The 23,458-nt window shown below is 46.7% G+C and overlaps 2 protein-coding genes across 2 annotated transcripts; both read left to right on the forward strand.

The window, feature by feature from the left end:
- Window positions 1-600: 600 nt before the first annotated feature.
- Window positions 601-9,658, forward strand: LOC142363190 (SUN domain-containing protein 1-like). The gene is made up of 11 exons (XM_075436063.1): window positions 601-755; window positions 1,214-1,272; window positions 2,438-2,521; window positions 3,443-3,621; window positions 4,426-4,526; window positions 6,239-6,410; window positions 6,953-7,037; window positions 7,387-7,502; window positions 7,990-8,157; window positions 8,997-9,089; window positions 9,545-9,658. Exons 1-11 carry the CDS (start codon window positions 601-603, stop codon window positions 9,656-9,658), a joined length of 1,326 nt encoding a protein of 441 aa, XP_075292178.1.
- Window positions 9,659-12,727: 3,069 nt separating this feature from the next.
- LOC142363191 (SUN domain-containing protein 1-like) lies at window positions 12,728-21,785 on the forward strand. The gene is made up of 11 exons (XM_075436064.1): window positions 12,728-12,882; window positions 13,341-13,399; window positions 14,565-14,648; window positions 15,570-15,748; window positions 16,553-16,653; window positions 18,366-18,537; window positions 19,080-19,164; window positions 19,514-19,629; window positions 20,117-20,284; window positions 21,124-21,216; window positions 21,672-21,785. Exons 1-11 carry the CDS (start codon window positions 12,728-12,730, stop codon window positions 21,783-21,785), a joined length of 1,326 nt encoding a protein of 441 aa, XP_075292179.1.
- The last annotated feature ends 1,673 nt before the right edge of the window (window positions 21,786-23,458 follow it).

Genomic DNA, 23,458 nt, shown 5'->3' on the forward strand with positions numbered 1-23,458 from the left:
GGAGGATGGGGCCAAGCTCTTTTCAGTGGTGCCCAGTGACAGGACAAGGGGCAATGAGCACAAACTGAAGCACAGGAAGTTCCGTCTGAATATGAGGAAGATTTTCTTCCCTCTGAGGGTGACGGAGCACTGGAACAGGCTGCCCAGGGAGGTTGTGGAGTCTCCTTCTCTGGAGATATTCAAGACCCGCCTGGACAAGGTCCTCTACAACCTACTGTAGGTGACCCTGCTCCGGCAGGAGGGTTGGGCTAGATGACCCACAGAGGTCCCTTCCAACCCCTACCATTCTGTGATTCTGTGAGATGTTTAAAGAAAAGAGTTTTAATTTTTGAAAGCGCGCGTAATGCTTGAAAGAAGAAATCAAAGTTTCTTTCCTGTATTTTTGATCACCTGCTGCAATCGCTACGCCAGTAAAACCCAAGGAGTGCCCCTTGCCCGAGGGGCAGACGCAGGGGCTTTGTTGCCAAATGCCTTCTCCCCCTTCCTCTCTCCCCCCGGCTGGGTCTCAGCGGTCTGCAATACCCTCTCCCCAGTTCGTGCCTGAGATGTTGGGGCTTGGGTTCATTCCGCTCTCTGAGCCCCCTTCCCTCAGCTGCGTCGATGGCGGCCGCGATGATGGCGGCGGAGCAGGAAGCCGTCAAAGGCGGCGGCAGGAACCGCGGCGGCGTGCAGCGCGTGGAGGGCAAGCTGCGCGCCAGCGTCGAGAAGGGCGACTGCTACGAGGCGCACCAGATGTACCGGACGCTCTTCCTCAGGTGGGGCCCGGCCCGCCGCCCTGCCCCTCCCCCCCCGGCCTTCCAGAGCCTTCCCACGCACCCAGCGTAACCACATCTGTTTTGCTTTCCTGGAAGCTTCTCTTCTGATGCCATCAAATGACTATAACTTTTGTGTAAGGGAATGTTGAGACTTGGTACTGTGCCTTAGCTGTAGATGTTGATGAAAAGACTAAATCTACAAAATTCTGGTTGATGTTTTCTTTTCTGTACCGATATGTTCATCACTAGCAGCATCTGTCTGTTTTGTAGCAAAACAGTGCTGCTGATGTGTCCGTGCTGGGTTTGGAGTCTGGAGAAATCGGATGCAAAAGTAGCAGAGGACCTTTAGGTGAGGTGACTTTTGCACTCGCTTTGACGTTGCTCAGATGTGCTTTGAGTTGGAGACTGGTAACAACAGTCACTGTGCAACCTGAAATGCTTTTTGTATGCCCTCCCAGATGGCTAAGGGTTACCTTCGTCATAGCAATGGACTGGGGAACAACTCGATTAGAGAATAGTGGGTTCCTGATAACTTTGTGGGCATGCTTAGAACAATTTTTCCTGTCAGATTGTGCCAGGGGAGGTTTAGAGGAGATACTGGGATAGATATCTTCACTGAAAGGGTTGTCAAGCATTGGCACAGGCTGCCCAGGGAAGCGGCTGAGTCGCCATCCCTGGAGGTATTTAAAAGACTTGTAGATGTGGTGCTCAGGGACATGGTTTAGTGGTAGACTTGGCGGTGTTATGTTCATGGTTGGACTTGATGATCTTCAAGGTCTTTTCCAACCTAAATGATCCCGTGATTCTACAATACAAATGACATTATTACTTTGTAATGTTCTGGGGTCTTTAACGCTTGTGTTTTTGTTTAGGATTTTGGGGAGAAGGAGCTGCTTTCATTGACAATATTGTGCTCAGCTCTTTTTTTTTATTATTTTTTTAGAAACAAAAGCCCCAGGAACGTTGGAAATAACGTGTGACATCTCTGTACATCCCTGTGGCCCAAGAAGGGACAGACGCCTTAAGAAAGCTAGCCTATAACACTGGAGAAAAGCACCGGAGCGTTTAGATTCTTGGGTCACAATGCTGGGTGGTTCTAGAAGCTGGTCTTCTGCTGCGCAGTGCCCTGTAGCAAGGAGCTCGGCTCAGCTACGCAGCAGTGTTTCCTTCGAGTGTAAGTATGAGGCTTCTGCTTGAGGCTAAACTTCTGTTTTAGTACGTTTCTTTCCTGCCGATTCCTCTGTTTAATCTGTTAGTGATTGCCTTGTGTTGCTGATTTGCCTTGATTGTAAGTTTTCCTGGGGGTTCTGAGAGAATCAAATGTCGAAGTGCGGAGTAGAGTTCCTGGGGTAATGATGGGAAGCTTGTCTGCCTGTAAACTTGCCTCTGTAGGATAAACCAGAGAGAAAGGGATGAAAGACAAAACCATTTTTTGATTTGTTCAGAGTTAAAGATTTGTAATGATTGAGAGATGAAGAAATCTTTTAAAAACACTTGTTTTTTTTTAAACTCCTGGTAGTTAAACTAGTGTAGCTAAAGTAGGGAGGTCTTGAAGTGTCTTCAAGTGGGGAAGTTGCTTCTGGGTTGGCGTGTATGAACGTGTGTCCTCATCTTCCCTCTTTCCCCATCCATGTTTCCGTTCTGCCCTCAGACGTGTGCACGTACTCACTCTTTTGTTTTAGATGTCTGCCTGCTGGAAATTCACAGTCCAGTGAGTAAACTTGATTTACTGGTGTGGTCAGCATCAGGACGCGTTGCACAGTCAAGTGAATGTGCCAGGCAAACGTATATGTGATGCAGCACCGTAGATTGTATAGATGTAATTCTCTGTTGTCATCTGTGCATAGAGTACTGTATTTGAAGAATGGTAAACACGTAGCTTGTCTTTGCAAAGCCAAAGGAAAAGCTTTCTCTTGTTTGTGCGTAGCCAGAAGTGTGTTTCAACTTAACATACCTTCACCTGACAGTTTCAAATTCGTGGCACTGCAGTGTTTCCTGAGGGGGTTTTTGTCTGTGGCTGGCTGGTTTGTTTTTGCAAGGAGGTACAAGTATGCTTTTCTGGAACCTACTTTTTTCGTTGAAGAGGAGAATACTTTACGTAGACAATACTCCAGGTGTTGTGTAGGAGAAGATCAACAAATGACTATATCATAGAATCATAGAATCGTACGTTGGAAAAGACCTCTAAGATCATCAAGTCCAACCGTCAATGACTATTTGTTTCCAGTCAGTGTGCCTGTGCCCTGGAGTTGTTTCAATCTCAGTAGAATGTGTTCGAAACTTTCAAATACCTGGCTCTTCAAACAGAATCTTAAAATACGGTAGTACCGAAGTAGTTACCAAGCAACAGAAACGGCATAAGCTTGTAATTAGCTGCTTTCAAGTCAGATGGGAGGTAAGAAAAGGTGCAGTTGTCATTCATATTTAGTTTGCTGCTCCCGTGGCAGAATGCTTTTCACTGTCTGTTACCCTACTACATTGACGTCTGAATGTATGGATCTGTTTCTGTTCATGTAGTGGACTGCAAAATGCATTCAATACCAATCATAAAGTGGCTTTTCTTTGCAGTATTAAAATCAGTGGGACTTTTAGTGGGACTTTTACTTGGAGTTCTTGTCAGATATCGTAGTTGATTGTGGCGCTTCCTTACTTTTGGGACCAATTTTTTTTTTTTCTCCCCCTTGAAGGTCTTGATGGTGAAGGCAACCCTAAATTTAACTATGGTTTCATTTTCTTTCCGAGTGCATTTTATTCCATGGTGACTAGCGATGGCGATACTGATAGCAATGCACTAGAGGCTTTCGTACAAGCTTGGCACACTGCTTACCTATTAGGAAAAACAAGGTGTAGGGACAGCATACACCTTGTATGTTAGAAAGAAGTCGTCATATTGTTAATTGATTCCACTTTGGGGCAGTTGGTACACTTGACAGGTTGAAAAGCTGCCTTGAAAGGAAAGCAAGGTATGAGGTATTGGTGTGCAGAAGATTTGAATAAAGGGGTTTTAACATTTTATTTTTGTTCTAGTGAGAGTCAGTTTTTCCAGGAGTCTTCTAGAGGGATAGCATCTTCCCTGTGAGATGAGCGTTCGCTAGCTTGAATGACAGAGGCATCAAGAATCTGTGGAGTGCCCTTTATTCAGCAAAGGAAAATGATTTGAGACACTTCAGTCACCAAGATGCTTTGCAAAATACTGGGTTGCTAGATCTACAGTCCCTCAGATGAAGCCAGACATATCTGCTAATCTAAAAATGTATGCGTTGGCTGTGCTCACGCATTTCTCTGCTCTGCAAAGCATTCTTGGCCACAGTTGCATGTCCCTCTGCTTGGTTCCTTTGAACACGTGCCGCAGTAATGACATTTCGCGCTACCACTTTTTGTCTTCTAGGGAGGGCAGCTTCTGGCATGTACAGGTTACTCAGAACTGGATGGTATCAACTTGCTACTCTGATGTCTTTTCTCAAGGTGTTTCTTCTAAAGAGGTGCGTATCCTTTGAGAAAAGTGTTTTGTGAGCAAATGATTTACCCAGTTATAAAACAATACAAGAGGAGAAATGTGTTGTTTCATGTGAACTTTCCTCTTTCTTTCTCTAGATGCCTTCCAAAGACCTACAAGCTGTTCCTGTTTCTTCTGCCGCTCCTGTTTCCACTAGGTACGTGAATCGCTTAGTTATACTACAGACCGGTGTATGCTTACTGCAGCCGTTCCAAGAGAGCGTTTTTAGTTGAGCTCTCGGTTTATGAAGAAGACGCAGAAGCAAAAAAGAGCAAGTTTGTTTGTGACTAGGGCAGCAATTCAAGCTTTCAAAGTACTGACAAGTCAGTAGCCTTCCCCTTGCCGTGAAAGGAATACCCTCAATTTAATTTCGTAGAGCTCTTTAGAAAGTGAGAGTGGGTGGGTAAATGCACTGAAGTCCTTTTTTCTTCACCTCCCTTGATAAGAATATCAGTGAGGTCACAAAGAGCAGGTTGTGTACCGATTGCTTTGATTGTTGTTAATCTCCGTAAAAGTGGGGTTAGGTTCTTTGAGCAACTCATCCAAAGTCTTTCCCTTGCTCTGGACCATCCTTGAGTTGCTTAAAATACTGCTGTTTAGACTGGTTAGTTGACAGTATTCCAGGCCAGCTGTCTTCTTTGAAATAAACAAACTCAGTTTCGAACACTTGCTGAAAGTGGTGGGCTGTTTCTGAAAAGCAGGTTCATGTCTTCGCATGTCCTAAAAACTTTAGAAACTACTCTGGGGAGAAGATGAAGCTTTGCAGAAACTTACAGTCAGGATTGAAAATCCTCTGTACTAGGGAGAATAAGAAAGGAAGAACTTCCCTACCCTGTGTAGAAAGTGCTGCTACTTCTTGCTAAGACAGTGCAAAAACAAGCGTCATGTTTGTGAACTGCGAGATTGCCTAATATCTAACAAAAGTTGGAAGAAACTTGGGCTTCTGTGGAAACAATGTGGTATGTAGTACGTAGGGTACAGGGCAAGATATTTTCCATGGAGATAAAAAGCAGTTTTTTACATCTGCCTTCAGTGAGCATGGCCTGTCTTAATTGGTAAATGAGATCTAGGTCCCAGGGACGCAGTAGTATGAGATTGAGGATATACCATGAGACATAAGCGCAAGCTGCCTGCCATACAACGGTGTGAGCGGTACTGATGGATGTTCCCCAACGTGCTTGAGTGCTTGACTTCACAGTTTGACAGCTGGCTCATACTGATTTTTGTTTAGACTGGAGTAGTGTGCGCTGTGTGACGTCTAGCTTGCAAACTTAAGGTAGCTTGTGTCACGAAGTAGGAAGACGACCTGTAGATCTAAGCAGTCTTCAGGGGGAATTCTCTTGAACACCCTTTTTGCCTTTTGTTTGTGATCTAGGTATATGGTTCTGGGGGTTTGATGGCTGCTTCTCACTATTACCTTTGTTGAACTGGATCAAAATTGATAGAATACAGAGAACAGAGGACTCTCTCCGTGTTCGTGAACCGCAGGCTGATTCTTTGCACTCTGTGCAACCTCCAGAGGTAAGGGAGAACAGTCTAGGGAAGAACTCTGGTATCTTGGAAGACTTCTTAACTGCCATGCCTTCAATATTTGGCAAGAACTACTTGACACACAAGGCTAATGTGAATAAATGTCTTGATCTTTACATATATTAAAAAAATATTCTGTATACCTTAGGATTCCATCGACATCTTTGCTTCTGGTCGTGAAAGTGAGCTGGAAAAGCAAATGGCCTTTCTGTCTGAGAGATACCATCACCTTGATGAAAAATATAGCAAAGTGATGCTTCTACTCCAGAACCTTCAAGATCAGGTTGCCCAGAAAAGTGACAAAAGCGAAACATTGACGCTAATACGAAATATGATGGGTCAACATCCTCAAGATGTGAGACTGGAGCAAAAGGTAAGATAGTCAGTTGTTGGTGCTTTTGGGTGGTGATCGACGTATCCTGTTTTAGTAATGCAGATTGCTAGCCATTTGATTCAGGCTTGCGTCCAATTTTGTGAGCAAAAGTGATTTGCAGCCTTTTCTGCGGGATCTAGAGTTGCAGATCCTCCAGAAGATCGCTCTCCATATGTCTGTGACAAGCCAAAAGCTAACATCTGCAGTAGTAACAAAGGCTGTGACTAATGCAGGGGTTCGTGGAATCACAGAAGCGGTGAGTGAGTTGAAGTTCTCGCAAGTTCAACTAAAACCGTCAGGAGTCCTTTTCTAGGCATTTTTTGGAGCATCGCAGTCAATATAAACGTCAGTGACTTGAAGAGATGTTTAGAACATGAATTGAAATGGGGAGAACTACAGAAAATGCTTGATGAAGCGTACGCTTACAGCATTGCTTGTTGCCTGTTGCGAATGTTGTTTTTTTTTTTCCAAAGTATGCTATCTTGAAAATTGCAGAATTCCCAAAAAAACAGCTATACCAAAGCAATGCAGCTCAGGGTCTGGGGAAGGTGGGGGAAAGAATGCAACTTTTGAAGAAAGCACCAGTCAATATGCAGTATGAATTTGTATTTTAAGCCAAAAAACCATGCACTAAAAATGGCCTCTGTCTTGAGAGAGGCTTTCAAAGACTTGCGATGGAGTGCAGCATCTCAAAAAGATGCTTATTCTACATGTATACAGATGTGTATAGATCAATTACTTTATCAGTTGATATTATTAAATTCTTCCCTTTCTCCCCTTCTGTGTGTATATCTGTAGCAAGTCCAGACTATTGTAAACAATGCCCTGAAACTTTTCTCTCAAGACAAGACTGGTATGGTGGATTTCGCCTTGGAATCTGGAGGTAAATAGTGGAGGAAACTCCACTTTCACGATTCGTGTTATTTTATAGTATCTACTAAAAATGTCGAAAGATCTGCTTGCGTGGGGTGTACGCACCACTGAACTCGCTAGGGAAAATGTGTATGTTTTAGCCCTCTGAGGTGAAAAACCTTGAACATGCTGAAAAGAACACTGTACTTGATAGAAGCATTGTATCCCCAGCCAATGACTAGACTTGAACAGTATCTTTACTAGTTGGTTTTGAGGAAAAGAACTGGTATGTTCACGAAGCTTTGTACAAATCTCTGGCTGAAAAGTCTTCAGGAAGAAATGAGTAATTATTTCGGCTAACCTGATACCTCTTTTTTAAGGTGGCAGCATTCTGAGTGCTCGCTGTTCTGAAACCTATGACAGCAAAACAGCAGTGATCAGCCTCTTTGGAATTCCTCTGTGGTACCTCTCTCAGCCTCCAAGGGCGGTGATTCAGGTAATTAAAGGCCGAGTGAAGAAATTCAGCAATGTTATTTTGTGCTGAGGGGTTTGGATTGTTTCTTGGATGCTGGATGTTTCTGTCTGCAACACACTGTGGGGCACGGGTCCTTTGAACGATGTTCCCAAGAGTGCCATTCTTCTGGTAGTTCCTGGGCACTGCTCAAGTCGTCTTCTAGCAAAACAAAGACCCTGCTAGGAGGCTTGGGTGGTACACTGGACTTCTGCAGAGTGTGAGCACTGGGAAGGTTCCTGTTGTGAAGTAGTCTCCAGGCGGATCTTCAAAACGCTGCTGGCTGTTTGGGTGGATGTGCTGTCTCCCTGAAGGATGCTACCAAATAGATTATATTCTGCCACTTACTCTCTAAGACTGTCCCTAATAATTCAGAATTCGCCACAACTCTTTCTGGCAAAATGCTTGTGGCTGCAGGTTTTGTTGTTGCTGTTGTGTTCCATCCTGTTCTCTCCCCTTTCCTCCTGTCTAGCCGGACGTGTATCCAGGAAACTGCTGGGCTTTCAAAGGATCACAGGGGTATCTCGTAGTTCGACTTTCAAGGAAGATCTATCCGACTGCCTTTACGTTGGAACACATCCCAAAAGCACTTTCAGCAACAGGAGAGATCTCCAGTGCTCTGAGGAGCTTTGCAGTATATGTAAGTCTGTCTGTGAACTTCAGAGGATATTTGTATGCATAAAGAATATTTGTGGCGCAGATCTTGGAAAATAAGGACTGAAGGGAGGACAGCTAAGGAGAGAAACTGCTTGCTTTTAAAATTGCTGTTTTTGTAATCAGCTTTGAGATTAGGAATAAGAAGTGTTGCAGCTAATTTTGAGGGAGCTGTTTCTTTTTTTCCTGCTTTATACAGTAGTAAATATTTTTGGAGGGAGGTGACTGTTTTTGATTTGGTATCGTTCTTTCAGGCACTGGAACTGTTCCATCCTTCCACCACTCCTACTGCTTACCCTCTCCCTCCCCAGTGTTGGCTTTGCATCTTGTCTGTGATGTGCCTTCAGTGTGTTTTAAATTGATTTTAACTAGCACCACAGCTGCTTAGGCAGGACTGCAGAACAGAAGACCACAGGCTACATCAGAGTGTAGCTGTGATCCCTGAGAACATTTGTCTAGCTCCATTAAATGCTGAAGCCGCCGTCTGCAAGCATCTGAATCTTGGCTTCCGTCTTGTTTGTGATGTTGCTGTTTTCTCATTCTTGTTTGTCCTGAGCAGTTTACATTGTCCACTGCGATCTTGGTTGTGCCATGGAAATGATGGGGTTTGACCATGAAAACAGCAACATACAAACATAGCACAGCTCTTTGCAGTTCAGGAAAGTCAAATGCAGAGCTGTGGCTGAAGAAGCATGAAGTTCCACAGGAAGTATTCTGACCTCGGTTTCAGAGACTTGCGTTGACAGGCAGTTAGGTAGGCATGCTTCTGGCTTTGGTTTGACTTGAAATGTGATGGAAGCAAACGTCTTTCTCCTGTTGTTCTAGGGTCTAGATAATGAATATCAAGAAGGCGGCAAGCTTCTAGGACAGTATGTCTACGACCAAGACGGAGAACCACTGCAGACCTTTCCAGTGATGGTAAGTCTGGATGAGAAGATTTCAAGTGTCAGAAGAAGCACACGCATATTTTCTAGGGTAGTGCACAATGAGCAGTGAAGGAAAAAGGCTTCATTCTCTGTTGGGCACCGTAGAAACTGAGGTGGAAAGTAGCTACTGATCTGCCTCAAAACCTAAGGTTCGGATAGTTTAGAGGGGAGGAAAGTTTTGTGCCAGGTGGACACAAGTGGTGTGAAGATACCGAACGTATGAGGAGTCTGCTTCATGCTGCTTCTGACTCCCTTCACAAAAAAAACCCCAACAAACCGGTTGTAAGGCAAAGAAGGTTCTGTTCCAAGTGGCAGAAGGTTCCCAAGGCATCACTCAGTTGTTAATCAAAGTTGGTAGTTGCAGGAATGAAGGAAAGCACCTTCAGTTGCACCTGTTTATACTCCAAACCGAACTCTGGTTTGTGTGTTTGTTTTTTCCTTCTGCAGGAGAAAAGTGAAAACGCATTCCAAATAGTGGAACTGAGAGTGTTTTCTAACTGGGGACATCCGGAATATACCTGCCTTTATCGGTTCAGAGTGCATGGGAAACTTGCCGAATAATCTCCAGCACTTCAGCTTGGACTGGTTTTACGGTTGTGCATTTTGTTCTCGATTTTTGTATATGCCGGAAAGCCTAGAAGACTGGAATCTTGCCTTTTTCTTCATGGAGGCAGTCGTGATGCGTGGGGCTGACTGCCTAGGTCTGGGCAAGCCCGTGCGTGGGCCTTCGTCCGCCTCGTCATTTGCCTGCCCCTCCGGTTCCATTGCCTCATACCTATTGCGTCAGGGCACCTGGTGTGGAGAGGGAGGCCAGGAGGGGATTCGCCTGCCGCCCCGAGCAGGGACCCGTTTCCATTCCCCGCTGTCTCTCAGGTGCTCTCCTTCAGCCTGGTGGCGAGAGGGCAGGGGATCTTCTGCTTCTTGCGGAACATCCATCCTCTGCGCTTGTTTCGGGGGTGGCAGGGCATGGCTCCACCAGTCTATTTCCCCCTCGCACTCCCTGATGCTCCTGAACCTTTCTGCCTCCTCTTTAAGCTCTGCCACCAGGACGAGCAGATCATCCACCTGGTCACAGCGCACGCAGGCATTCTGCCTGCTGCCCTCCCATACCAGTGACAGGCTCGGGCACTCCCTGCAGCCAGAGACCTGCACAGCTGCCTGTTTATGCGGGAGCTCTGTCTGGGTCGCCGTATTCCGCCTGGTGACGGCTTTCAGGCGAGTGGAGACCCTAGCTACCAGCTGAGCAAGTGATGACCACCGGCTGAATTTACCCCGGTAGCTGGCCGAGCGTCGGGGCCCTGCCTGCGCCAGCTGCCGTGCCAACTGCCGTGCCAATTGCTGTGGCAGGCCCTGTTTGCCTGTCCTGGTGGCCGCACTGCGGGTCGCTCGTGCTCCCTCGGGGAGCTTTTGTGAGGGGGGAGGGTGCCGCCGTCACTCTTGACCCCACTCTTCTTTGGGGGAGGGGGGTTTGGGGGGGCACGCTCTCTCTCGCCAGGCGGCTGTCTCGGCTGTTGTGCCGCTGAGAAAAGGTTTCCCCGGTGCGATCACTCGCTCCGGAGCCCTTCACTGTGCGGTCTGTTCTTCTCTGCTGCCTCCAAACTGACAAGATGCTGTTGAGAGGATGCAGAGAAGGCAGAGCTACTGAATGCCTTCTTTGCTTCAGTCTTCAGTGCCAAGGCAGGCCCTCAGGAATCCCAGGCCCCGGAGGTAAGAGAGGAAGCCTACAGAGAGGATGACTTTCCCTTGGTCGAGGAGGACTGTGTGAGGGATCGCTTAAGCGATCTGGACGTCCACAAATCCATGGGCCCCGATGGAATGCACCCACGAGTGCTGAGGGAGCTGGCGGATGTCATTGCTGAGCCACTCTCCATCTTCTTTGAGAGGTCCTGGAGGACAGGAGAGGTGCCGGAGGACTGGAGAAAGGCCAGTGTCACTCCAGTCTTCAACAAGGGCAAGAAGGAGGACCCAGGGAACTACAGGCCGGTGAGCCTCACCTCCATCCCGGGAAAGGTGATGGAGCAGCTTATCCTGGAGGTCATCAACAAGCAAGTGGAAGAAAAGAAGGTTATCAGGAGTAGTCAGCGTGGATTCACCAAGGGGAAATCATGCTTGACCAATCTGATAGCTTTCTACGATGACATGACTGGCCGGGTAGATGAAGGGAGAGCCATAGATGTTATCTACCTAGACTTCAGCAAGGCTTTCGACACAGTCTCCCATAATATCGTCCTAGGGAAGCTCAGGAAGTATGGGCTGGATGAGTGGTCGGTGAGGTGGATTGAGAACTGGCTGAATGGCAGAACTCAGAGGGTTGTCATCAGCGGCGCTGAGTCTAGTTGGAGGCCGGTAACTAGTGGTGTCCCCCAGGGGTCAGTACTGGGCCCAGCCTTGTTCAACTTCTTCATCAATGACCTGGATGAAGAGTTAGAGTGTACCCTCAGCAAGTTTGCTGATGACACCAAACTGGGAGGAGTGGTAGATACACCAGCAGGCTGTGCTGCCATTCAGCGTGACCTGGACAGGCTGGAAAGTTGGGCAGAGAGGAACCTGATGAGGTTCAACAAAGGCAAATGCAGGGTCCTGCACATGGGGAGGAACAACCCCAGGCATCAGTACAGGCTTGGGGCGGACCTGCTGGAGAGCAGCTGTGCGGAGAGGGACCTGGGTGTCCTGGTGGACGACAGGTTAACCATGAGCCAGCAGTGTGCCCTGGCTGCCAAGAAGGCCAATGGCATTCTGGGATGCATCAAAAGGAGTGTGGCCAGCAGGTCGAGGGAGGTTCTCCTTCCCCTCTACACTGCCCTAGTGAGGCCTCTATCTAGAGTACTCTGTCCAGTTCTGGGCTCCCCAGTTCAAGAAAGATGAGGAGCTACTGGAGAGAGTCCAGCGGAGGGCTACAAGGATGGTGAGGGGACTGGAACATCTCTGCTATGAGGAGAGGCTGAGGGAGCTGGGCTTGTTCAGCCTGAAGAAGAGAAGGCTGCGAGGGGACCTAATAAATGCTTACAAATATCTGAAGGGTGGGTGTCAGGAGGATGGGGCCAAGCTCTTTTCAGTGGTGCCCAGTGACAGGACAAGGGGCAATGAGCACAAACTGAAGCACAGGAAGTTCCGTCTGAATATGAGGAAGATTTTCTTCCCTCTGAGGGTGACGGAGCACTGGAACAGGCTGCCCAGGGAGGTTGTGGAGTCTCCTTCTCTGGAGATATTCAAGACCCGCCTGGACAAGGTCCTCTACAACCTACTGTAGGTGACCCTGCTCCGGCAGGAGGGTTGGGCTAGATGACCCACAGAGGTCCCTTCCAACCCCTACCATTCTGTGATTCTGTGAGATGTTTAAAGAAAAGAGTTTTAATTTTTGAAAGCGCGCGTAATGCTTGAAAGAAGAAATCAAAGTTTCTTTCCTGTATTTTTGATCACCTGCTGCAATCGCTACGCCAGTAAAACCCAAGGAGTGCCCCTTGCCTGAGGGGCAGACGCAGGGGCTTTGTTGCCAAATGCCTTCTCCCCCTTCCTCTCTCCCCCCGGCTGGGTCTCAGCGGTCTGCAATACCCTCTCCCCAGTTCGTGCCTGAGATGTTGGGGCTTGGGTTCATTCCGCTCTCTGAGCCCCCTTCCCTCAGCTGCGTCGATGGCGGCCGCGATGATGGCGGCGGAGCAGGAAGCCGTCAAAGGCGGCGGCAGGAACCGCGGCGGCGTGCAGCGCGTGGAGGGCAAGCTGCGCGCCAGCGTCGAGAAGGGCGACTGCTACGAGGCGCACCAGATGTACCGGACGCTCTTCCTCAGGTGGGGCCCGGCCCGCCGCCCTGCCTCTCCCCCCCCGGCCTTCCAGAGCCTTCCCACGCACCCAGCGTAACCACATCTGTTTTGCTTTCCTGGAAGCTTCTCTTCTGATGCCATCAAATGACTATAACTTTTGTGTAAGGGAATGTTGAGACTTGGTACTGTGCCTTAGCTGTAGATGTTGATGAAAAGACTAAATCTACAAAATTCTGGTTGATGTTTTCTTTTCTGTACCGATATGTTCATCACTAGCAGCATCTGTCTGTTTTGTAGCAAAACAGTGCTGCTGATGTGTCCGTGCTGGGTTTGGAGTCTGGAGAAATCGGATGCAAAAGTAGCAGAGGACCTTTAGGTGAGGTGACTTTTGCACTCGCTTTGACGTTGCTCAGATGTGCTTTGAGTTGGAGACTGGTAACAACAGTCACTGTGCAACCTGAAATGCTTTTTGTATGCCCTCCCAGATGGCTAAGGGTTACCTTCGTCATAGCAATGGACTGGGGGACAACTCGATTAGAGAATAGTGGGTTCCTGATAACTTTGTGGGCATGCTTAGAACAATTTTTCCTGTCAGATTGTGCCAGGGGAGGTTTAGAGGAGATACTGGGATAGATATCTTCACTGAAAGGGTTGTCAAGCATTGGCACAGGCTGCCCAGGGAAGCGGCTGAGTCGCCATCCCTGGAGGTATTTAAAAGACTTGTAGATGTGGTGCTCAGGGACATGGTTTAGTGGTAGACTTGGCGGTGTTATGTTCATGGTTGGACTTGATGATCTTCAAGGTCTTTTCCAACCTAAATGATCCCGTGATTCTACAATACAAATGACATTATTACTTTGTAATGTTCTGGGGTCTTTAACGCTTGTGTTTTTGTTTAGGATTTTGGGGAGAAGGAGCTGCTTTCATTGACAATATTGTGCTCAGCTCTTTTTTTTTATTATTTTTTTAGAAACAAAAGCCCCAGGAACGTTGGAAATAACGTGTGACATCTCTGTACATCCCTGTGGCCCAAGAAGGGACAGACGCCTTAAGAAAGCTAGCCTAGAACACTGGAGAAAAGCACCGGAGCGTTTAGATTCTTGGGTCACAATGCTGGGTGGTTCTAGAAGCTGGTCTTCTGCTGCGCAGTGCCCTGTAGCAAGGAGCTCGGCTCAGCTACGCAGCAGTGTTTCCTTCGAGTGTAAGTATGAGGCTTCTGCTTGAGGCTAAACTTCTGTTTTAGTACGTTTCTTTCCTGCCGATTCCTCTGTTTAATCTGTTAGTGATTGCCTTGTGTTGCTGATTTGCCTTGATTGTAAGTTTTCCTGGGGGTTCTGAGAGAATCAAATGTCGAAGTGCGGAGTAGAGTTCCTGGGGTAATGATGGGAAGCTTGTCTGCCTGTAAACTTGCCTCTGTAGGATAAACCAGAGAGAAAGGGATGAAAGACAAAACCATTTTTTGATTTGTTCAGAGTTAAAGATTTGTAATGATTGAGAGATGAAGAAATCTTTTAAAAACACTTGTTTTTTTTTAAACTCCTGGTAGTTAAACTAGTGTAGCTAAAGTAGGGAGGTCTTGAAGTGTCTTCAAGTGGGGAAGTTGCTTCTGGGTTGGCGTGTATGAACGTGTGTCCTCATCTTCCCTCTTTCCCCATCCATGTTTCCGTTCTGCCCTCAGACGTGTGCACGTACTCACTCTTTTGTTTTAGATGTCTGCCTGCTGGAAATTCACAGTCCAGTGAGTAAACTTGATTTACTGGTGTGGTCAGCATCAGGACGCGTTGCACAGTCAAGTGAATGTGCCAGGCAAACGTATATGTGATGCAGCACCGTAGATTGTATAGATGTAATTCTCTGTTGTCATCTGTGCATAGAGTACTGTATTTGAAGAATGGTAAACACGTAGCTTGTCTTTGCAAAGCCAAAGGAAAAGCTTTCTCTTGTTTGTGCGTAGCCAGAAGTGTGTTTCAACTTAACATACCTTCACCTGACAGTTTCAAATTCGTGGCACTGCAGTGTTTCCTGAGGGGGTTTTTGTCTGTGGCTGGCTGGTTTGTTTTTGCAAGGAGGTACAAGTATGCTTTTCTGGAACCTACTTTTTTCGTTGAAGAGGAGAATACTTTACGTAGACAATACTCCAGGTGTTGTGTAGGAGAAGATCAACAAATGACTATATCATAGAATCATAGAATCGTACGTTGGAAAAGACCTCTAAGATCATCAAGTCCAACCGTCAATGACTATTTGTTTCCAGTCAGTGTGCCTGTGCCCTGGAGTTGTTTCAATCTCAGTAGAATGTGTTCGAAACTTTCAAATACCTGGCTCTTCAAACAGAATCTTAAAATACGGTAGTACCGAAGTAGTTACCAAGCAACAGAAACGGCATAAGCTTGTAATTAGCTGCTTTCAAGTCAGATGGGAGGTAAGAAAAGGTGCAGTTGTCATTCATATTTAGTTTGCTGCTCCCGTGGCAGAATGCTTTTCACTGTCTGTTACCCTACTACATTGACGTCTGAATGTATGGATCTGTTTCTGTTCATGTAGTGGACTGCAAAATGCATTCAATACCAATCATAAAGTGGCTTTTCTTTGCAGTATTAAAATCAGTGGGACTTTTAGTGGGACTTTTACTTGGAGTTCTTGTCAGATATCGTAGTTGATTGTGGCGCTTCCTTACTTTTGGGACCAATTTTTTTTTTTTCTCCCCCTTGAAGGTCTTGATGGTGAAGGCAACCCTAAATTTAACTATGGTTTCATTTTCTTTCCGAGTGCATTTTATTCCATGGTGACTAGCGATGGCGATACTGATAGCAATGCACTAGAGGCTTTCGTACAAGCTTGGCACACTGCTTACCTATTAGGAAAAACAAGGTGTAGGGACAGCATACACCTTGTATGTTAGAAAGAAGTCGTCATATTGTTAATTGATTCCACTTTGGGGCAGTTGGTACACTTGACAGGTTGAAAAGCTGCCTTGAAAGGAAAGCAAGGTATGAGGTATTGGTGTGCAGAAGATTTGAATAAAGGGGTTTTAACATTTTATTTTTGTTCTAGTGAGAGTCAGTTTTTCCAGGAGTCTTCTAGAGGGATAGCATCTTCCCTGTGAGATGAGCGTTCGCTAGCTTGAATGACAGAGGCATCAAGAATCTGTGGAGTGCCCTTTATTCAGCAAAGGAAAATGATTTGAGACACTTCAGTCACCAAGATGCTTTGCAAAATACTGGGTTGCTAGATCTACAGTCCCTCAGATGAAGCCAGACATATCTGCTAATCTAAAAATGTATGCGTTGGCTGTGCTCACGCATTTCTCTGCTCTGCAAAGCATTCTTGGCCACAGTTGCATGTCCCTCTGCTTGGTTCCTTTGAACACGTGCCGCAGTAATGACATTTCGCGCTACCACTTTTTGTCTTCTAGGGAGGGCAGCTTCTGGCATGTACAGGTTACTCAGAACTGGATGGTATCAACTTGCTACTCTGATGTCTTTTCTCAAGGTGTTTCTTCTAAAGAGGTGTGTATCCTTTGAGAAAAGTGTTTTGTGAGCAAATGATTTACCCAGTTATAAAACAATACAAGAGGAGAAATGTGTTGTTTCATGTGAACTTTCCTCTCTCTTTCTCTAGATGCCTTCCAAAGACCTACAAGCTGTTCCTGTTTCTTCTGCCGCTCCTGTTTCCACTAGGTACGTGAATCGCTTAGTTATACTACAGACCGGTGTATGCTTACTGCAGCCGTTCCAAGAGAGCGTTTTTAGTTGAGCTCTCGGTTTATGAAGAAGACGCAGAAGCAAAAAAGAGCAAGTTTGTTTGTGACTAGGGCAGCAATTCAAGCTTTCAAAGTACTGACAAGTCAGTAGCCTTCCCCTTGCCGTGAAAGGAATACCCTCAATTTAATTTCGTAGAGCTCTTTAGAAAGTGAGAGTGGGTGCGTAAATGCACTGAAGTCCTTTTTTCTTCACCTGCCTTGATAAGAATATCAGTGAGGTCACAAAGAGCAGGTTGTGTACCGATTGCTTTGATTGTTGTTAATCTCTGTAAAAGTGGGGTTAGGTTCTTTGAGCAACTCATCCAAAGTCTTTCCCTTGCTCTGGACCATCCTTGAGTTGCTTAAAATACTGCTGTTTAGACTGGTTAGTTGACAGTATTCCAGGCCAGCTGTCTTCTTTGAAATAAACAAACTCAGTTTCGAACACTTGCTGGAAGTGGTGGGCTGTTTCTGAAAAGCAGGTTCATGTCTTCGCATGTCCTAAAAACTTTAGAAACTACTCTGGGGAGAAGATGAAGCTTTGCAGAAACTTACAGTCAGGATTGAAAATCCTCTGTACTAGGGAGAATAAGAAAGGAAGAACTTCCCTACCCTGTGTAGAAAGTGCTGCTACTTCTTGCTAAGACAGTGCAAAAACAAGCGTCATGTTTGTGAACTGCGAGATTGCCTAATATCTAACAAAAGTTGGAAGAAACTTGGGCTTCCGTGGAAACAATGTGGTATGTAGTACGTAGGGTACAGGGCAAGATATTTTCCATGGAGATAAAAAGCAGTTTTTTACATCTGCCTTCAGTGAGCATGGCCTGTCTTAATTGGTAAATGAGATCTAGGTCCCAGGGACGCAGTAGTATGAGATTGAGGATATACCATGAGACATAAGCGCAAGCTGCCTGCCATACAACGGTGTGAGCGGTACTGATGGATGTTCCCCAACGTGCTTGAGTGCTTGACTTCACAGTTTGACAGCTGGCTCATACTGATTTTTGTTTAGACTGGAGTAGTGTGCGCTGTGTGACGTCTAGCTTGCAAACTTAAGGTAGCTTGTGTCACGAAGTAGGAAGACGACCTGTAGATCTAAGCAGTCTTCAGGGGGAATTCTCTTGAACACCCTTTTTGCCTTTTGTTTGTGATCTAGGTATATGGTTCTGGGGGTTTGATGGCTGCTTCTCACTATTACCTTTGTTGAACTGGATCAAAATTGATAGAATACAGAGAACAGAGGACTCTCTCCGTGTTCGTGAACCGCAGGCTGATTCTTTGCACTCTGTGCAACCTCCAGAGGTAAGGGAGAACAGTCTAGGGAAGAACTCTGGTATCTTGGAAGACTTCTTAACTGCCATGCCTTCAATATTTGGCAAGAACTACTTGACACACAAGGCTAATGTGAATAAATGTCTTGATCTTTACATATATTAAAAAAATATTCTGTATACCTTAGGATTCCATCGACATCTTTGCTTCTGGTCGTGAAAGTGAGCTGGAAAAGCAAATGGCCTTTCTGTCTGAGAGATACCATCACCTTGATGAAAAATATAGCAAAGTGATGCTTCTACTCCAGAACCTTCAAGATCAGGTTGCCCAGAAAAGTGACAAAAGCGAAACATTGACGCTAATACGAAATATGATGGGTCAACATCCTCAAGATGTGAGACTGGAGCAAAAGGTAAGATAGTCAGTTGTTGGTGCTTTTGGGTGGTGATCGACGTATCCTGTTTTAGTAATGCAGATTGCTAGCCATTTGATTCAGGCTTGCGTCCAATTTTGTGAGCAAAAGTGATTTGCAGCCTTTTCTGCGGGATCTAGAGTTGCAGATCCTCCAGAAGATCGCTCTCCATATGTCTGTGACAAGCCAAAAGCTAACATCTGCAGTAGTAACAAAGGCTGTGACTAATGCAGGGGTTCGTGGAATCACAGAAGCGGTGAGTGAGTTGAAGTTCTCGCAAGTTCAACTAAAACCGTCAGGAGTCCTTTTCTAGGCATTTTTTGGAGCATCGCAGTCAATATAAACGTCAGTGACTTGAAGAGATGTTTAGAACATGAATTGAAATGGGGAGAACTACAGAAAATGCTTGATGAAGCGTACGCTTACAGCATTGCTTGTTGCCTGTTGCGAATGTTGTTTTTTTTTTTCCAAAGTATGCTATCTTGAAAATTGCAGAATTCCCAAAAAAACAGCTATACCAAAGCAATGCAGCTCAGGGTCTGGGGAAGGTGGGGGAAAGAATGCAACTTTTGAAGAAAGCACCAGTCAATATGCAGTATGAATTTGTATTTTAAGCCAAAAAACCATGCACTAAAAATGGCCTCTGTCTTGAGAGAGGCTTTCAAAGACTTGCGATGGAGTGCAGCATCTCAAAAAGATGCTTATTCTACATGTATACAGATGTGTATAGATCAATTACTTTATCAGTTGATATTATTAAATTCTTCCCTTTCTCCCCTTCTGTGTGTATATCTGTAGCAAGTCCAGACTATTGTAAACAATGCCCTGAAACTTTTCTCTCAAGACAAGACTGGTATGGTGGATTTCGCCTTGGAATCTGGAGGTAAATAGTGGAGGAAACTCCACTTTCACGATTCGTGTTATTTTATAGTATCTACTAAAAATGTCGAAAGATCTGCTTGCGTGGGGTGTACGCACCACTGAACTCGCTAGGGAAAATGTGTATGTTTTAGCCCTCTGAGGTGAAAAACCTTGAACATGCTGAAAAGAACACTGTACTTGATAGAAGCATTGTATCCCCAGCCAATGACTAGACTTGAACAGTATCTTTACTAGTTGGTTTTGAGGAAAAGAACTGGTATGTTCACGAAGCTTTGTACAAATCTCTGGCTGAAAAGTCTTCAGGAAGAAATGAGTAATTATTTCGGCTAACCTGATACCTCTTTTTTAAGGTGGCAGCATTCTGAGTGCTCGCTGTTCTGAAACCTATGACAGCAAAACAGCAGTGATCAGCCTCTTTGGAATTCCTCTGTGGTACCTCTCTCAGCCTCCAAGGGCGGTGATTCAGGTAATTAAAGGCCGAGTGAAGAAATTCAGCAATGTTATTTTGTGCTGAGGGGTTTGGATTGTTTCTTGGATGCTGGATGTTTCTGTCTGCAACACACTGTGGGGCACGGGTCCTTTGAACGATGTTCCCAAGAGTGCCATTCTTCTGGTAGTTCCTGGGCACTGCTCAAGTCGTCTTCTAGCAAAACAAAGACCCTGCTAGGAGGCTTGGGTGGTACACTGGACTTCTGCAGAGTGTGAGCACTGGGAAGGTTCCTGTTGTGAAGTAGTCTCCAGGCGGATCTTCAAAACGCTGCTGGCTGTTTGGGTGGATGTGCTGTCTCCCTGAAGGATGCTACCAAATAGATTATATTCTGCCACTTACTCTCTAAGACTGTCCCTAATAATTCAGAATTCGCCACAACTCTTTCTGGCAAAATGCTTGTGGCTGCAGGTTTTGTTGTTGCTGTTGTGTTCCATCCTGTTCTCTCCCCTTTCCTCCTGTCTAGCCGGACGTGTATCCAGGAAACTGCTGGGCTTTCAAAGGATCACAGGGGTATCTCGTAGTTCGACTTTCAAGGAAGATCTATCCGACTGCCTTTACGTTGGAACACATCCCAAAAGCACTTTCAGCAACAGGAGAGATCTCCAGTGCTCTGAGGAGCTTTGCAGTATATGTAAGTCTGTCTGTGAACTTCAGAGGATATTTGTATGCATAAAGAATATTTGTGGCGCAGATCTTGGAAAATAAGGACTGAAGGGAGGACAGCTAAGGAGAGAAACTGCTTGCTTTTAAAATTGCTGTTTTTGTAATCAGCTTTGAGATTAGGAATAAGAAGTGTTGCAGCTAATTTTGAGGGAGCTGTTTCTTTTTTTCCTGCTTTATACAGTAGTAAATATTTTTGGAGGGAGGTGACTGTTTTTGATTTGGTATCGTTCTTTCAGGCACTGGAACTGTTCCATCCTTCCACCACTCCTACTGCTTACCCTCTCCCTCCCCAGTGTTGGCTTTGCATCTTGTCTGTGATGTGCCTTCAGTGTGTTTTAAATTGATTTTAACTAGCACCACAGCTGCTTAGGCAGGACTGCAGAACAGAAGACCACAGGCTACATCAGAGTGTAGCTGTGATCCCTGAGAACATTTGTCTAGCTCCATTAAATGCTGAAGCCGCCGTCTGCAAGCATCTGAATCTTGGCTTCCGTCTTGTTTGTGATGTTGCTGTTTTCTCATTCTTGTTTGTCCTGAGCAGTTTACATTGTCCACTGCGATCTTGGTTGTGCCATGGAAATGATGGGGTTTGACCATGAAAACAGCAACATACAAACATAGCACAGCTCTTTGCAGTTCAGGAAAGTCAAATGCAGAGCTGTGGCTGAAGAAGCATGAAGTTCCACAGGAAGTATTCTGACCTCGGTTTCAGAGACTTGCGTTGACAGGCAGTTAGGTAGGCATGCTTCTGGCTTTGGTTTGACTTGAAATGTGATGGAAGCAAACGTCTTTCTCCTGTTGTTCTAGGGTCTAGATAATGAATATCAAGAAGGCGGCAAGCTTCTAGGACAGTATGTCTACGACCAAGACGGAGAACCACTGCAGACCTTTCCAGTGATGGTAAGTCTGGATGAGAAGATTTCAAGTGTCAGAAGAAGCACACGCATATTTTCTAGGGTAGTGCACAATGAGCAGTGAAGGAAAAAGGCTTCATTCTCTGTTGGGCACCGTAGAAACTGAGGTGGAAAGTAGCTACTGATCTGCCTCAAAACCTAAGGTTCGGATAGTTTAGAGGGGAGGAAAGTTTTGTGCCAGGTGGACACAAGTGGTGTGAAGATACCGAACGTATGAGGAGTCTGCTTCATGCTGCTTCTGACTCCCTTCACAAAAAAAACCCCAACAAACCGGTTGTAAGGCAAAGAAGGTTCTGTTCCAAGTGGCAGAAGGTTCCCAAGGCATCACTCAGTTGTTAATCAAAGTTGGTAGTTGCAGGAATGAAGGAAAGCACCTTCAGTTGCACCTGTTTATACTCCAAACCGAACTCTGGTTTGTGTGTTTGTTTTTTCCTTCTGCAGGAGAAAAGTGAAAACGCATTCCAAATAGTGGAACTGAGAGTGTTTTCTAACTGGGGACATCCGGAATATACCTGCCTTTATCGGTTCAGAGTGCATGGGAAACTTGCCGAATAATCTCCAGCACTTCAGCTTGGACTGGTTTTACGGTTGTGCATTTTGTTCTCGATTTTTGTATATGCCGGAAAGCCTAGAAGACTGGAATCTTGCCTTTTTCTTCATGGAGGCAGTCGTGATGCGTGGGGCTGACTGCCTAGGTCTGGGCAAGCCCGTGCGTGGGCCTTCGTCCGCCTCGTCATTTGCCTGCCCCTCCGGTTCCATTGCCTCATACCTATTGCGTCAGGGCACCTGGTGTGGAGAGGGAGGCCAGGAGGGGATTCGCCTGCCGCCCCGAGCAGGGACCCGTTTCCATTCCCCGCTGTCTCTCAGGTGCTCTCCTTCAGCCTGGTGGCGAGAGGGCAGGGGATCTTCTGCTTCTTGCGGAACATCCATCCTCTGCGCTTGTTTCGGGGGTGGCAGGGCATGGCTCCACCAGTCTATTTCCCCCTCGCACTCCCTGATGCTCCTGAACCTTTCTGCCTCCTCTTTAAGCTCTGCCACCAGGACGAGCAGATCATCCACCTGGTCACAGCGCACGCAGGCGTTCTGCCTGCTGCCCTCCCATACCAGTGACAGGCTCGGGCACTCCCTGCAGCCAGAGACCTGCACAGCTGCCTGTTTATGCGGGAGCTCTGTCTGGGTCGCCGTATTCCGCCTGGTGACGGCTTTCAGGCGAGTGGAGACCCTAGCTACCAGCTGAGCAAGTGATGACCACCGGCTGAATTTACCCCGGTAGCTGGCCGAGCGTCGGGGCCCTGCCTGCGCCAACTGCCGTGCCAACTGCCGTGGCAGGCCCTGTTTGCCTGTCCTGGTGGCCGCACTGCGGGTCGCTCGTGCTCCCTCGGGGAGCTTTTGTGAGGGGGGAGGGTGCCGCCGTCACTCTTGACCCCACTCTTCTTTGGGGGAGGGGGGTTTGGGGGGGCACGCTCTCTCTCGCCAGGCGGCTGTCTCGGCTGTTGTGCCGCTGAGAAAAGGTTTCCCCGGTGCGATCACTCGCTCCGGAGCCCTTCACTGTGCGGTCTGTTCTTCTCTGCTGCCTCCAAACTGACAAGATGCTGTTGAGAGGATGCAGAGAAGGCAGAGCTACTGAATGCCTTCTTTGCTTCAGTCTTCAGTGCCAAGGCAGGCCCTCAGGAATCCCAGGCCCCGGAGGTAAGAGAGGAAGCCTACAGAGAGGATGACTTTCCCTTGGTCGAGGAGGACTGTGTGAGGGATCGCTTAAGCGATCTGGACGTCCACAAATCCATGGGCCCCGATGGAATGCACCCACGAGTGCTGAGGGAGCTGGCGGATGTCATTGCTGAGCCACTCTCCATCTTCTTTGAGAGGTCCTGGAGGACAGGAGAGGTGCCGGAGGACTGGAGAAAGGCCAGTGTCACTCCAGTCTTCAACAAGGGCAAGAAGGAGGACCCAGGGAACTACAGGCCGGTCAGCCTCACCTCCATCCCGGGAAAGGTGATGGAGCAGCTTATCCTGGAGGTCATCAACAAGCAAGTGGAAGAAAAGAAGGTTATCAGGAGTAGTCAGCGTGGATTCACCAAGGGGAAATCATGCTTGACCAATCTGATAGCTTTCTACGATGACATGACTGGCCGGGTAGATGAAGGGAGAGCCATAGATGTTATCTACCTAGACTTCAGCAAGGCTTTCGACACAGTCTCCCATAATATTGTCCTAGGGAAGCTCAGGAA

Source organism: Opisthocomus hoazin, chromosome 15 (assembly GCF_030867145.1).
Source record: "Opisthocomus hoazin isolate bOpiHoa1 chromosome 15, bOpiHoa1.hap1, whole genome shotgun sequence".
Taxonomy (NCBI): domain Eukaryota; kingdom Metazoa; phylum Chordata; class Aves; order Opisthocomiformes; family Opisthocomidae; genus Opisthocomus; species Opisthocomus hoazin.

Bases quoted from the DNA above. Each gene is read 5' to 3' on its own strand.
- LOC142363190 (XM_075436063.1), top strand. From the start codon at position 601: ATGGCGGCCGCGATGATGGCGGCGGAGCAGGAAGCCGTCAAAGGCGGC. The intron at 3,622-4,425 runs GTATGTTAGAAA...TGAATCGCTTAG, and splicing joins GTAGGGACAGCATACACCTT to TTATACTACAGACCGGTGTA. The intron at 8,158-8,996 runs GTAAGTCTGTCT...CTGTTGTTCTAG, and splicing joins TGAGGAGCTTTGCAGTATAT to GGTCTAGATAATGAATATCA.
- LOC142363191 (XM_075436064.1), top strand. From the start codon at position 12,728: ATGGCGGCCGCGATGATGGCGGCGGAGCAGGAAGCCGTCAAAGGCGGC. The intron at 14,649-15,569 runs GTGAATGTGCCA...TCCCCCTTGAAG, and splicing joins AGGACGCGTTGCACAGTCAA to GTCTTGATGGTGAAGGCAAC. The intron at 16,654-18,365 runs GTTTGTTTGTGA...CATTTGATTCAG, and splicing joins GCAGAAGCAAAAAAGAGCAA to GCTTGCGTCCAATTTTGTGA.